At 46.8% G+C, this 15,055-nt stretch overlaps 3 protein-coding genes across 3 annotated transcripts in view; all 3 read right to left on the bottom strand.

The window, feature by feature from the left end:
• The window catches only part of myo16 (myosin XVI), a 107,220-nt gene extending 106,854 nt beyond the window's left edge, over positions 1-366 (bottom strand). The window contains exon 1 of the mRNA XM_062457152.1: positions 245-366. The gene's annotated coding sequence lies outside the window, so the exon portion shown is untranslated. The remainder of the gene's footprint in view (positions 1-244) is intronic.
• Positions 367-5,329: 4,963 nt separating this feature from the next.
• On the bottom strand, positions 5,330-8,813 carry tnfsf13b (TNF superfamily member 13b). The gene is made up of 6 exons (XM_062456004.1): positions 8,399-8,813; positions 8,171-8,315; positions 7,472-7,528; positions 6,901-7,025; positions 6,234-6,384; positions 5,330-6,065 (listed from the first exon to the last, which is right to left on the bottom strand). Exons 1-6 carry the CDS (start codon positions 8,657-8,659, stop codon positions 5,953-5,955), a joined length of 852 nt encoding a protein of 283 aa, XP_062311988.1. The 5' UTR covers positions 8,660-8,813; the 3' UTR covers positions 5,330-5,952.
• Positions 8,814-9,289: 476 nt separating this feature from the next.
• Positions 9,290-13,744, bottom strand: abhd13 (abhydrolase domain containing 13). The gene is made up of 2 exons (XM_062457153.1): positions 13,516-13,744; positions 9,290-12,584 (listed from the first exon to the last, which is right to left on the bottom strand). Exon 2 carries the CDS (start codon positions 12,544-12,546, stop codon positions 11,485-11,487), a length of 1,062 nt encoding a protein of 353 aa, XP_062313137.1. The 5' UTR covers positions 12,547-12,584; positions 13,516-13,744; the 3' UTR covers positions 9,290-11,484.
• Positions 13,745-15,055: the final 1,311 nt, after the last annotated feature.

The following is a 15,055-nucleotide window of genomic DNA, read 5'->3' on the forward strand; positions in this document are numbered from 1 at the left end:
GCAAAGGATCCTTTTGTGACTTTTAACTTAAATTGCTTTGATGGTGAACAGGACAATCAGCCGAATGTGAGGTTCATTAAACATTCTCATTGTATGTTTAGACGGGTAGGTGTCAGATGACAAGTAATTGAGTTGTAAGCTGTAAGTAATTGAGTCAAGCGTACAACTTCACTGATATAAACACACAAACACAGTGAGACGGACAAACACATCTGCAAACTGTAACAAGGAGGTGACCACATACCTCGTGATCCCAGATTCCTGTTTCTCAACTCCAGGGGTGAGCTGGGGTCTCCAGCTGGGGTCTCTAGAGCTGGTGTCTGTAGCTGGACTCTCTAGCTGGTCTCTCTCTTCCCCACTTTCCTCTTTCAGAGCTGAATCCTTCACTCCTCCCAGAGACACAAGCAGAGGGAGTGTAACAGCAGGGAGGGGAGAGAGAGAGAGAGAGAGAGAGAGAGAGAGAGAGAGAGAGAGAGAGAGAGAGAGAGAGAGAGAGAGAGAGAGAGAGAGAGAGAGAGAGAGAGAGAGAGAGAGAGAGAGAGAGAGAGACCGTGTTTGAGTGAATAAGAGTGTTATAGCGTGAGTGATAGAAAATGAAAATTAGGGAGAGGGAGAATGTGTAAGTCCCTCAGCAACAGCTATCTCTACATCTATCCCCATAGGCTAACATCCACCACTAATAACCCAACACAGTCCCCCAGCTCACAACACAGGGAGAGCAAGAGAGAAGTAAGAGAGAAGAGGAGAGAGAGAAAGACAGAGAAGAAGAGAAAGAGTAAGAGCAACAGAAAGAAAGAGAGAAGCAGGAATCTAAATCTCTAATTACAACTGCTGAACACAAGCCCACAAGCAGCTGGTAGGAATGATCGACACAGGACTTACAGACACTTGACCATGTGTGTGTGTGTATGTATGTATGTATTTGGACAAGTGCAAAGCTTGAGGCTAGCTTTTCAGTTTTCCTTAATACTGTTTTTTGTGATCTTCCTGTTCGACACACACACACACACACACAAAGAAACAGGCATTCACGTATAGTTCTCGACATGATGCACGATGAAAAGCACAACATGAACAGACAAAAACTCAACAACAAGGCAACTTGCCAAAGGAGAGAACTTCACCCCTCCTGCTCTCCTCCTTCCTGCTGTCTTTCCTCCTTCTTTCATCCCTTCATTTCAAGGGCCATGTCTGTTTCTCCTCCTCCCTCTGTTGGCCTCTCCTCTCACTGGTCCTCATCAGCATGACAAAGACTGCTGCTTGACCTGGCACCCACAGGGAGGGAGGGAGGGAGGGAGGGAGGGAGGGAGGGAGGGAGGGAGGTGATAGATACGCATTTTTAGATAGATCCGATTTGGGTGCATAATTTCTGTTCTGCACCATCTCTGATCCTACATGTTCCAGTTCTAATCTATGGTATTACTGTAACCCTGGCTAGCCAGTAAGTAGGAAAACATGTCTGTCCACGCATGTCCACTGTAGGGGTTTCTGAGTAACACCTCAAGTAAAACTGAACAGAACATGTGAACAGCCCACAGGCTGTAGACACACACACACACACACACTGTGTCCATGCTGGTCCTCCGTGATTCACTTCCAGTCAGGAGAGAGAGGTATAAATAATAGATTGCATCCCATCGTGCTGATCATTGTGGAGAAGCACCCTGGCTATGAAATCCTAATGTTCCAAATAGCTCATCAATAAACAAATCCCAATATCAGCCACTTGATGAGGAATGTTCCGGTGGGCTCAGACTCCTAACCATGGAGTCTGAACCAGCCGACACGTTGAACGCCACTGCTGTTTCTCCAGTGGTACTGTAGTGGTCTTGGACATGCTTCGGAGTACTGTTGGTATTAGGAGGAGCTGGAGCGTTGAGAGAACCAGTCCAAGCGGCTCTCTGTCAGAAATCCTCCCTGCTCCGCTCCTGCCAGCCTGGCCTGCTGCTGGACCAGCACTGGATGAGCCTGATCATGGAGGGATTCACAGCAACCTGGACCGATACTGGACCGCAGATTTGCAGCATTGTATCCAGCTGAACACACATTTGTGTGTGTGTGTGTGTCTGTGTGTGTGCGGTTGTGTTGTGCAAAAGGGAGGGAGAGCGGGCTCTAATCCAGATTCCAAGATTGCCTTAAGCCCCCGTCATCAGTCAGACCTGCCCAAGCAAGAGTGAGGGGGGGGGGGGGGGGAGCAGAGTGGGGAGGAGGAGAGCAGGAAGAAGGGGGAGGAGATATAATAAAGCAAAACTGGTGTTGAAAACCAAGAGTGGTGTGTGTGTGCGTGTGTGTTTATGTGTGCGTTTGTGTGTGTTTGCGTGTGTGTGTGTGTGTGAGTACACAGTAGGGCCTTTTTCCTGGTCTCCCTTATGCTACTTTCCCTCAGAGAGACGAACCCACAATGACATCAGCTTCCGCCAACACACCAGCCGTCGCCATGGCAGCGCACAAAGATATTTGGGGGGGGGAAGAGGGAGTGTCTTGGTCGACACATTCACCCATTATGGGGTGCTGCTGATCGCCTTCTCTTTCTTTCTCCTTTCACTTGTTCTCTCTTTCTCTCCAGTCTCCCCTCCCTAGCCTCATCATCCCCCTTTCCTGCTCTGGTGTTTGTGCAGCCTGCTGGTGTGTTTGCTGACCATCAGAGGGCTGGCACGGCCCTTCAGTAGTGCTGCTGCGGCGCTGCTTCCCCCCCCGCCTCTCTCCCCATCTTCATTCAAATGAATCAATGTCAAATCAAACCCATTTCGGCGCTTTATCGACGTGAACGTGAAATGGCAAATTGCGCCGAGTTCAAAAAAGTGCACGGCAAGATGTGATTGATGCAACGGGGAAATTACACACATTTAGAGACTTTTTTTTTTTTTACTCTTTATGACTCTCTCTCTTTCTCTTTGAAGGCAAGACACCCAGTCAATGAATGACCACCCAGGGTGCTTTGTGTGTTTGGGTCTCTAACTTTTGGCCCAACGGTCTGTGTGTGTGTGTGTGTGTGTGTGTGTGTGTGTGTGTGTGTGTGTGTGTGTGTGTGTGTGTGTGTGTGTGTGTGTGTGTGTGTGTGTGTGTGTGTGTGTGTGTGTGTGTGTGTGCGTGTGTGTGTGAGATATTTGTGGTACAGACTGGAGATGGAACAAGATGTGCTTGTGTCTCAGATCAAAGTAATCCTAAATCTATAATATGATGCTTAGTTTAGATGGGCAGGGGGTGCTTTAAACTGACTGGATTCCAGACATCACATACTGAGACTTCCCTATAGGCTGCATTATATACATGATTGATGTGTTTTGTACTGTGGTCTATGTCGGGATAATATTGTACAATGAATATAGAACTCAGTAATTTAAGGGAAACTATAAACTACAATGCCTTGCTAGCATGACATGCATTTCACCAGTTTCCTTACACTGGTTGCTTAGCCCTCAGACTTGCTGTAGTAGAGGGATAGGACTGGTCTACAACAGCCCATATTAGCAAGAAATATGTATCCTTATTCGTGCCATCCTGTAATGCAGGAAGCTGCTGAAATGTACTCATTCGCTCTTCTTCATTCTACTTTAACTACAATCATTTACTCTACTTGGCTGTCTCCTCGTTCCCACTACATAACCATGTTTTTTAGGCTTTCCAGCCTCACATGGAGAAACGATGTAAAAACACGCAATACTCACTGCCCTCTGTTGGCAGAACAAACAAAAAAGCTTGAATTTACAGTAACTCTAAAATACATAATAGCACAAACAAAAGGTGTAGTTTACGACAGGATGTCTCCGATAAACAAAATATGATTACAGATATGGTAAAGCATTTCGGCAATATCTGATTACACGTCTAATCGGATGCTTCAAGTTTTCAAACATTTGAAGCAGGACTAACAGTGCGTTCACACTGCAGCGGAGCGGGCGGCGCGCGGCGTCGGCTTCCAATTCATTTTCAATGAAACCAGGCGTTGACGCTCGCGTAGGGCATTGTGGGAAGGCGAGCGGAGCGGAGCGGAGCGTTGCAAGTTGGATTTTCTCAACTTTATGTAAATGAGGAGCGTGAAAACGCTAGCTTTGGCCAATCGGATTGGTTTCTTGTTTCTTGTAACGTAGCAACTGTTCGTCATGGTAAACATTTCTAGGTTTGACAATTTCAAGATGGAGGAGAAACTTTTCGTATGTGTCTGCACACCCAGTTCTGTTCAGAACAAAGTTACTAATGTGACGAGCCTGAATTTAAAGATTACATTAAACTAATAATGCATGGTGCATGGTTGCCGATGTCGTCATTGTTCCTAGTGTGTTTTTATAGCCTACTTTTAAATGTAGTCGTCACATTACGTGACTGTTCTGTGCCACTGCTAGCTCGCTAGCCCAGCCTACAAACGACTGGTTGAGTGACCGGTGGCGTAACATGTATTCTACTGTAATCTTGCACTAGTAAAATCTTGCACTTACATAAATGTTGTGTAAAAGTGGTATTTTGATCGATATTGTGAGTACATTAACCCAAATCTGCACGCTTGGCCATGACTACAACAGTGACCTTAGAGAACTACAACTCTGTATTAACTTGTCTAACACGCCCCCGAGCGTGGTGTACTGTGGGAAGGCAAGCGATGCAGAGCGTTAAAAAACGCTGCAGTGTGAACGCACTGTAAGGATCTAACTCACGGTTCCCTTTTAATGTTTTGGATACAGGCAACTTTATTCAAACACTATGAGCTCACACTGCTTTGCTCCTGTAGGACAGTGTTATCATTAGTGGTGGGCCGTTATCGGCGTTAACGCGCGTTAACGCGCTGCGACTCTTATCGGCGATAAAAAAATATTGCCGTTAATCTATTCTCAAAGTTGGGTTGGGAGTTGGGTCTATACTACGCAAGCTATGATGAGTTTCACCTTGATATTTTAGCGCGGATGTATACCTAGCCGAATTGCACTGTAGGGGGCGAGAACGAGTCTTCGAACCTGTGTGTATGCCTTGTGTATGAAATTATCACATAAAACGTGACGTGCTAACATGGATGCAGCTATGAAGCCGCCTGGTTTGCTTGAGGGAAAATGCATTTTTAAGAAGCTTCCCAATGGAAACCTCGACAAGACTAAGGTTGTTTGCACCTTGTGCTATGCGGAATTAGTTTACTGTATGAGTTCTTCCAGTCTCAAATACCACCTACGCAAAGCATCCCTTAGCTAATGCGGAAGATGCCGGGCCTTAGCACTGATGTAGCGCAGGGGAAAAGTCGTCGTCAAACTACGATGTTTGAGTGCAACCGAGGCAAGCCCGTCAGCACAGTTCTATCAGCCAAGCTAACTAATCTAATAAACAGTTAATAAACACAAGTACATCTTATTGAACATAATTTATTTTCATCACCAATTATCATAGTAGAACAGCTTTCTCAAGCAGTTTGTGATGCATTTTGGAAACAGGAGATGAGCTCCTGGTCTAATGCGCCACCTGGCTTGAGAAACCCGTTCTCAAAGACTTACTTTTAGTCATTAGCACACATATTCTGAATGCCTTCGGCGGAATTCAAATGAGCCATTTTAATCTAGATTAACCCCAAGATTACAGTGAGATTAATCAAGATTTAAAAAAATAATCTATGCCCACCACTAGTTATCATCAACTTCAAATTGGAAGGTAAAAACATATTTAAAAAGCACAAATAAGCCGCGAATTAGCTGAACGACGTAGATAAGCAGCGTGCTGTTAGCTTTGTCCCAGCTGTTTTAGTCCACTCCCACAGTGACTTCCCATGCTTCCAATTATGGCTTCCTGTAACAAGCCAGCTTCAACTGCGTGGATCTCCAGCTCTGTGTCTTATCATCTCATCAGTGTCTGTTGTTTCTTGTTGCTGCTGCTGGTAAAACCAAGGTCCCCACAGAGGTTAAAAGAGCTCATTTATTATGAAGCCTCCCTCCATCAGGGGCTGGGTGATCCCAGGTTCAAGATCACCCGGGTGGGTCAGGCCAGTCTGATGGCCCCCAGAAAGGTAGAGTCTCCATCCAGGGAGATGATGGCTGTGGACCTGGGAATCAGAAGCTCCACCCTGTCTCCCACCTCCAGCCTGACAATACCTGGAGAGGGACAGATCATGTAATGTTGTTACTATTCACACACACGCACACACAAACACACATGCGCTCACGTGCACACCCATGCACGCATCCACCTATGCTCACACTGGCACACACACATCCACACGTGTGCACGCACGCGACACAAACCCGGCCGGGTTCGCTCACCCCCTGTGTAGCAGGTGTTGTAAGGGTGGACTGGGTTCATGTTTTGGATGCAGCGGAACAAAATGACGTTCTGAGGCTCATCTCCGACCACGGTCCTCTTCCTCCTGATCACCTCGTGGCCCATGGCAAAGGTCGGGTCCCTATAGTACACCTGGGGGAGATGGGAGAGATGGGGGAGGTGGGGGGGGGGGGGGTGGGGGAGATGGGGGAGGTTGAGGGGGTGGGGGAAATGGGGGAGGTTGAGGGGGTGGGGGAGGTGGGGGAGGGCAAGATGAAACCCAGGGACAGGAGATGGTGACACACAGAAAAGCAGGAAAAGGATCATAAACCTATTATTAATTAGCCCTAGTATCAAAGCTGTTTAAAGATGGCATCCTGTTAGTTTCCATGGAGAGTGCTCAGTGGCGCATTAAGGCTCGCAAAACCAAGATATGGTCAGTGCCATTTTGAACTTCCGGTTTCCCGGTCTTGTGCAGTAGAGTGGCTTGCCGTGCTGGCTTCATAATAGGTCTATGCCGCCTTACAAAGATCCATCTGGCCTATTGCTACAAACTGAGAAGCTGGGGGTTGGAAAGGACATGGTACACATGGATGGCCCTGCTGCCTGTCAATGCTGGAAACACTGCATAGTGAACAATGCCCTCTAGTGGTGACAGTGGGTAGTCACCTGGCTGTAGACAAAGTAGTATCCCTCCTCTCTGACAACCATGGTGTCACTCTCCGCATCGAGGGCGGAGCCTCTTTTAAGCCCCGCCTGCCAAGGGATTGCTATGTGCTCCTCCAACGCAAACTCTGGATGGAAAGAGAGACAGGTAAATGACAGTAATAGAGATGGAGATCAGTCAGACACTATATACATACTACATTTGCATGTCATGAGTTCTGTAATGTTGTACAATGTATGTGCCTATGTGCTGAGGTGTTTTTTCCTGTTCCCACACTGTACTCCTCTAGGAGCATAGTCTGGGGGTTGACTTTTTCTCTCCTCTCCTCGCCGATAATGGCTGCCTCGTCGGTATCTTTTGGCCAAAGTAAATTCCTTGTCTGTGCAAACTTTCATGGCGAATAAAAAACCATTCTTATTCTGATCAGCAGTGTAAGTAAATTAGCGGCATCATTTCATGCTGACAGAAAAAGAATCATTCTTGTGAATGAGCTGTGGCCAAACCAAGGGAAACCCATTCAGAGGGCTCTTCAGAGAGTTTTGGTGAGGATATCTGTCGTCTTTACTACCGTACCTTTCTGGAAAGTTGTTCTTTTGCTGTCAGCCAACATCTGTAGGCAGGATTGAGACACTGAAGGAGGATGAAGTGAACGGTGGGAGAGGGGGAACAAGATGGAGGAGGGGGTCGGGGGGCAGGAAGGGTTAGGAGGAGGAAAACGTTAAAGGGGTGGATGAGGAGAGGTAGAGAGAGGAGGGAAGGTGGAGGAAGAGTAAAGGAGAGGAGGAGTGGTACAGACAGCAGGGTTCAAGGTGGAGGAAGGGAAGGGAAGGTGGTTAGGGAGAAGAATAAAGGATAGCTTTCAGAAATTGTGTTCTGGTAACATAATATATGCCTGCACAGCATGTCTGACCACACAGCATGTCTGTCTTCCTGTAAAGTATTGGTAAACTCAGCTATAAAAAGCAATGCTGCATTTAACGTTGAGTGTTAAAAAAAATAACTACCCTATTTCTCACAGAAGCTGCAGCTGCTAAAAGCACGTTCTCACTGACATTTTGTTGCATCTCAGCACCGTCTTAGAAGGCCTACATAAAAACACACACCGAACTCTGGGGTTATCAATTCCGATCTAGAATAAACCACTGATTTATAGTCTAAGAAAGCAGTCGAATACTTCCCCCTGCCACGCAACTGCAAGTCAGTGGCAAGTCAAGAAGAAAACGAGGCGAGTGTTGATATCTGTTCTTGTATCTTCACAGGATCGGTTCATACCTTTCTCCGTCCCTGCGTCCACACTCCTTTTGCTGATTACGGGCTGGGGGTGAGGGAATTCTGGATGGGGAGAGGCGTCTGGAGGGAGGAGTGGGTCCGGGCAGCCCCTCCTGGCTCCTGGGCTGCTATCTACCTGCTGCAGTGCCTGAGAGACCCCATTTTCAGACACGTTTCTCATCCTTCATAAAGCAAAGAACCCCGAACCACGGTGGGTTTGTGATCTCTTACCTCCCTGTGCATCGCATCTCGTTGCCCTTCTCTCCTGGAGGGGGAGCGCAAGTCCTCCACCTCCGCCTGCAGGGCCAGCAGGTGACACAGACACAGGGCCGACAGGGAGGATGAGGTGACGGCAGCCAAAGTCAGCAGCAAGACCGGCCACGACAGCCTCCTCCCACCGTCTGACTCCTTGCCTGCCCATGGCCCGGGCCCAGCACTAGTCCCTGCCTCTGGCACAGACTCTGGAACACCTCCACACCCTGTAGATGCCATCCCCTGAATCAGAATAGCAGCATGGTCGGGTCCCTTCTGCCAGGACAGCTGTTAAGCTGTAGCATGCCTTTATCTGTCGATCGTGCTGTTCAGTGTATCCCTGTGGTTTGTCTCCTTGCTGTGTCTCTGTGACTCTACCCTGTAACCTTCCTGTTCTCTATCTGTCTCTCCGTATTGAGTTCCGTTCTAATAACCACAGTTAGTACTTCCTGCTTGATTAGCGGCCCAGCAAACACTCTCTGCATACACTTGTTTTTTTCTTTTTTACTTTCTTCCCCTTACAAATCCTCAGATCTAGAAACTTCTCTCCATTCTAAATACAGAATGTTCTTTTAGTCTGAGCTATGTTACCATGTAGGGCTTTGGCAGGCACCGACATCTTTTGCAGACAAAGACGGTGACTGTGTTTGGGCATGAGAACCCTTGGAAACCTTCCCAAAGTTCACCCACAGAAAAACAGAAGTGTCAGAAATACCTTCATTATACTGGTTTAAACGATAAATTATGGAAATCTTCTGCAGATAAAAAGTGAAGCATGGAAAGGCCGTAACGGGCTTCCAGATGATTTCTGTGAATGTGGAACCAAACCTTTCATAATTTGGGGAATCAAACATACACAGAAACTTGGCATAATCCTCAGAGTAATAATTTATTGCGTGTTACTGTACAGAGAATACAAAGGGAAGCTGTGTCCTTACAAAAAGAACTGGTCGAAATGGTTTGGGAAATAAAATAACACCAACTGTAGCATTATTAAAAAATAAATCAAAAAAAGCATATTTAGATGTCCGATTCAGAGATTAAAGCATTCAGTAGATATACAGACCGTGAAGCCACTATCCCATCATAACACAATGGTCTTCCTGTCAGTGAGCATACAGTGCCACTTTATAACCATTTCACACTAACACATAAGCAAACTCATTAACATACATTGTGACAGTGAGAACCCAACACCCCAGCTGGCAGCTTTCACTCCATTCACCAGCCTGGCAACCTACAAATACCTTGAAAAAGACCAGCACACACACCTGTAAAGGCATTTCTTTAAGAAAAGGACACAGACATTCAGTTTGGTAATCACTTATCTCTATCTACAGAAGGATCCAGTTTATTGTTCAGTCCCCGGAGATAGCTCCGTGGATGGGGGCAGAGTATGGTCACGCAGTGGGCATGTCACGCAGTCAAACAACCTGTCTGTCAGTCAGCTTTCTGCACAGTCGGGTATGGCGCAAACCTATTGTTAGTCGTTGTTAGGGCAGTGGTGTGGGAGGCATTGTGCCAGTTTGTGCCAGCCCAACCTACGGAGCGCAGGTCGACTCGTCTTTATCTGCTCTGGAGTAGAACAGGAAACCAAACCTAGCGCACACAATCAAAAAAGGCTGGGAGAGACTGACAGACCAGCATGAGTATTGGGTAGGGTAGAAAGGCAGACAATGCATTCACTGCCTGTCTGTAGGTTTCTGAACACCCATGCACAATGCATATTATTAAAAAATCCCCAAAACGCAGTGTCAGAAGTAAGACTGTACATTACTCCCTTAAGTACACTGCTCCACTAATCCACAATCAGCACAGAGGATCTACATTATGGAACGTCGTGTGCAATAAAGTTCAAAAGAGAAACACTGTTTAAACAGACACAGACTTTGTCTCCCAGTTGTGAAACTCTTGTTGAGTCCATGTTGACTGCTGCTTACACGCCTATCAAAAATGGCTGCCAATGCTGAGCAGGTTTGCTGTTCAGAGGACCTAGATGGCTTTGATATCACTGCAATGCAGTCGGCACAGCGCATGGTAGAGAAAGAGAGAAAACAGGCTGTGTGTGTTGTTGTTGTTCTAGCTCAGTCTGGATCCCTGGAAGACATGCAGGAAAGGTTACTTAAAACCTAAAGCTTGTCGGCAGACTCAGAGCAGACAAAGCCATTTCACCTGGAGACCACGGCTCTGGATGATGATGCAACACCCCTCACTAGACAGCGACTACAGAGAAATCAAAGCTTGAACATTTAGCTAAACATGCTCAAATGAAAACCAAACACCTTTTAGGCCTATACCAACATCCCAATGTGTGTGTTTGTGTAGCAGTGTTAGTGACCTGTCTGCATAGTGAAGATGCAGAATAAGGCTAAAAACGAATTCCACAAGTAAGGTCTAAGGTTGTACAGCCTTGAATCAGACCAAACTTAATGGATTGCTGAAACATCAATCATTTGTTGTTATATATTTGAAGGGATGATTTATTTTTCACTATAGGCGAAAGTAGTTATTGACTCACTTAAAATGTTTGGGCAGACCTTCCACAAACACAGCATTATAAAAGTTTGATATTTTGTATGACTTCTGTTCCAAAAGATATACTGTATGAAAGCAGCTGCCCCACAACACACACACAACTCTGCAGCCCTTTCAGTAACCGATGAGACATGTAAAAACAGACATGTAGAAACAGGAAAGTTCAAACCAAACCCAGACAAAAAGTATAAAAATGTCGAATCTCTCCCAGGATGTGACTAATTAAGCCTGGACCGGACCAGCCCTGCTTTACCTAACCAAGTTAGCCTAGACAAGGTTACATCAGTTCCCATTGTGTCCAAGTTGAGGTGTCAGATGATAGTTATACTGTGTAAAAGGCTAGGCTAACATCCCATCCCATGGTCCAGAAACAACCCCAGGCCACTGCATGCAGAGGGGAGAGAGCAGAGAAAACCTGGCTCTCGCCATCCCTCCATCCTCCCATTCAACCTCTGATGTTTTATGAAAGCAGAGGAAATGCTTGAGGTCGTCTCTGCGTTCCCTCCCTCCTCCTCCTCCTTCCCTCTCGACTAGATGATGGTGACGCTAGCTGTTGACTGGGCACTCTCGTCGCGGGCGTGGCTCTGCAGCAGGTCTTTGACGAACTGCTCGAGGGCCGAGAAGTAGCCCTGGCACTGCCAGGTGTCGTTGTGCGTGCCCTCGGGGAAGATGGCCAGCCGCTTAGTCCGCGCGGGCGACAGCTCGTACAGCTGCTTCATCATGACCGGAGGGATGAGCTGATCCGACAGGCCCGAGACGAACAGGGAGGGCATGCGGCACGAGGCCACCTGGCGGTAGGACAGGAACTGGTTGCGGTAGCAGCAGAGGGGCAGCAGGCGCATGGGGATGAAGGAGAAGAGCGTGGCGGCCATGTGGGGGATGCTGAGGAAGGTGTTCTCCACCATGATGGCGGCCACGCGGTGGGGGTTGGCCGAGGCCAGGCGCACCGCCACGGCGCCCCCTAGCGAACGGCCAAACAGCAGCACCTTGGTCTTGTCGAGGTCGGGCCGGGTCATGACGTAGTCCAGCGTCGCCTCGGCGTCCAGGTACAGTCCGTCCTCGCTGGGCTCGCCCTCGCTCTTACCGTAACCGCGGTAATCGACCAGTACAACATTGGCCTTGAGGTTGACCAGCATGAGCAGCGCGTTAGGCACCCGGTGCCCGATATTGCCTGCGTTACCATGGAAATAGAGGATGGTGGGCGGGGCGGATGAGGAGTTGGCAAGATTGGGCTGGTTGCCAGGGGCGACCCCAGGAGGGATGTCTCCTCCTGTGTATCGGAGCAGGATCAGGTTGAGCCTCACACCATCCTTCGTTCTGATGTAGATGTTTTCGTGGGGGATGCCCGTTGGCATGGGGACGTACAGGCGAGAGGAGGAGGGCTGGTCGGGGAAGTAGAGAAGCACATCCTGGAACTTGTACAGGATGCCAGCCACAGAGGCCAGGATGAGGACCAACAGCAGCACCCCACCGTACAGGTGGAAGGTGAGGATGAGGGCAAGGAGGGAGATGCGGCAGGCTCCCCAGGACCAGGAGGCCAGAGCCAGGGCACATCGCTCCACTGATGCCCACAGCCTCCACGGCTTCTCCATGGCTGGGTTAGACAGGGCTGGATAACACCACGCTCACTCTGAAGAGAGGGAGATAAAGTCCGTACACATACAGATAGAACAACAGAGGCAAGAGGATATAGTGGCTATATGTGACAAATGTAAACCAGACGCAGTGTATTCTTGTTTGCTGCAGAACCAGCAACTACAGTTGATAACCTAACTAGGCTACATCTTCATAAATCATTCACGTAGGATCAGGAGAAGCCGATGCAAACACACTTAACAATTCCTAGACACAATCACCTAGGCTACCCCATGTCGGACCCTGCCTGACAGTGGGAGGAGAGCCAATGCACTACAGTGCATTAGTTAATGGTCTGGCTCTTCGCAGTCGCTGGGCTAGACCCTGTATCAAAACGACAGAGAAGTGGCAGCGCCTGTAACCTACTCTTAATGGTTCACTACGGTACTGCATAAACGATTTTATCGCCTCAGGCCGAGCTACGGAAAAAGGGCACTTTCCTTTTTTCTGTGTCGCTCCACACTTCGGCCTTAATCTACCCGTCCACATTAAACAGATGAGTTCCAAACACGTCTAAATCGTACAACACCTAGCTAGTGAATTAGCATTAATCAGAACTACACAAACAAAATATTCACAAAAACAACGCTACTGTACCTAGCCTAGCTAACAATATAGACTGTAAGCTTTCTATATACAGTACAGGCAACTTTGGATGGGTAGGCTAAATACTGCAACTACTGTATCTTGACTAGCCAAGACCGACACTTCCCGTACAAATAATATCAAACATATGGCAGAATTAATAGTACGGCTCAAGTGTCTCTCAGTCACTGTAAACAACAAGGAGCTAAGAACCAACGTTAGCTTGCTAACTAGCCTATCTAGTTACCCGGGATTCAACCTACATTGTGAACTATCTGGTGTGATGGCTACAGTAGCTAGCATTCCAGCCGAGCAATATTAAAGCTGGCCGGTGCACTTACCCTGTTCTCGTATTTCGCGATTCATTGCATGCCGAAAGACAAAAAAGATTGCAAACTCTACACAGCCGCTGACTCCAGAATTAGTCGATTCAAACGTTAATAGTATTGCTCCAGTTGCCAATGCCAAAGAATGTCTTAAAGCTAGAGATATGCAGCTATAGCGTTGCATCCACTTCCTCTTTGAGTGTGTGTGACGTATGTGTGTGTGTGTGACGTCTTTTCTGTGCCACCTCGTTGAAACTGCCGTGTAGTACTTTACCCCAAAGTAATGTTCCATATACATTTACTGTAATATCACGTTCCTTAATCCGGTAGATGGTGCTCTTTCAACGCGACATTCTTCATTGTCTTTCTGGCTACTGGTTGCCTAATACTACAACCAACAGTGTACTGTACTGTTTAATAAGCTTTTACAGCAGTGGAAGACTGGAAGTAAAAACCAGAACAAAACCCCAACATTGAGACATCAAAACAAGGGTTGCAAGATTAATGCTCTTTTGTTAACTTCACAAAATAATTTGATCAATATTAACTTTAATTGTTCTTGCTGATCTACACAGCAGTCAATGGAATCTTACTGACTGGCTGTAGAATTATGAAGCGGGAATGAAAGGTTTCAGTGGCAGCCACGCCATAGAGCATGACATAAATAGACAAAGGTAATCTTTATTTAGGGCTTCTTTTGGAGCTAGTAACACCAGGGGCCTGTCGAACTAGCAGTCCCCTGAGACAAAATTCTGTACATAAACTGGAGTGTTGACAGGAAGGGATCATCAGAATAGTTCAGACAGCAAAAATATGCGTGTGCCTGCATGTGGCTTGTAGATTTGTAAAATGAGATCATTAGAGAAAAATACAAATATACACAGAACCCACCATGTGAGAAAACTCCCACTAAAAGGGATTAAACTCCTTTTATGAAACCACAGTACTCTGTGTTGGGAAGGTTAGAGAAGCAGAAAATGTTCACCTCACACCCAGTTTTAGGAGGACTTGGCTGCTCTCTAAGCTCATGTCTGGATAGCAGGGAGGAGAGGACAGAGGAGAGGGAAACCAGGGATTACTGTTCAACCTCAGAAAGAAAATCTGAAAGCAGAATAAACACAGAAATGCTTTTTGGGTTGTGGTAGAATTAGCTGTTGTTTGACGTACTAGGGGTTTTAGTATTAGTAATATTAGGTGTGGTTGTGGTCTAGTACTAGTGATACTAGATTCTTGTTTCATCAGTATGATTATGAAAATAATGTGAAAACATGAAAATGTGAAATTACCTAATGATCTATGAACTGCAGTATCTGTGAAACTATTTGAAAAAAATTATCATATTTCCAGGAAGCTTAGTGTGGGCTGTGCTATGTCTAGAGCCACTCTGACCTTGGATGAGACAGACAGATTACACACATGCAGCTATTGACCAATAAGCTCAGTCTTTAAGCCTGATGCACCTGATTCTAAAACAAGGGTGACAGAATCTAAACCGTGTCAACGTTATGTTGTGCTAATGATGACTTTGTTTATTAAGTTTAAGTCATTTTGTAGC

The sequence above is a fragment of the Osmerus eperlanus genome, chromosome 3 (assembly GCF_963692335.1).
Source record: "Osmerus eperlanus chromosome 3, fOsmEpe2.1, whole genome shotgun sequence".
In the NCBI taxonomy this organism is placed as follows: Eukaryota; Metazoa; Chordata; class Actinopteri; order Osmeriformes; family Osmeridae; genus Osmerus; species Osmerus eperlanus.

Coding starts and splice junctions, on each gene's coding strand:
- tnfsf13b (XM_062456004.1), bottom strand. CDS start 8,659: ATGGCATCTACAGGGTGTGGAGGTGTTCCAGAGTCTGTGCCAGAGGCA. Junction 7,529..8,170: donor GGACGCAGGGACGGAGAAAG/GTATGAACCGAT, acceptor ATCCTCCTTCAG/TGTCTCAATCCTGCCTACAG. Junction 6,385..6,900: donor ACTACTTTGTCTACAGCCAG/GTGACTACCCAC, acceptor CATCTCCCCCAG/GTGTACTATAGGGACCCGAC.
- abhd13 (XM_062457153.1), bottom strand. CDS start 12,546: ATGGAGAAGCCGTGGAGGCTGTGGGCATCAGTGGAGCGATGTGCCCTG.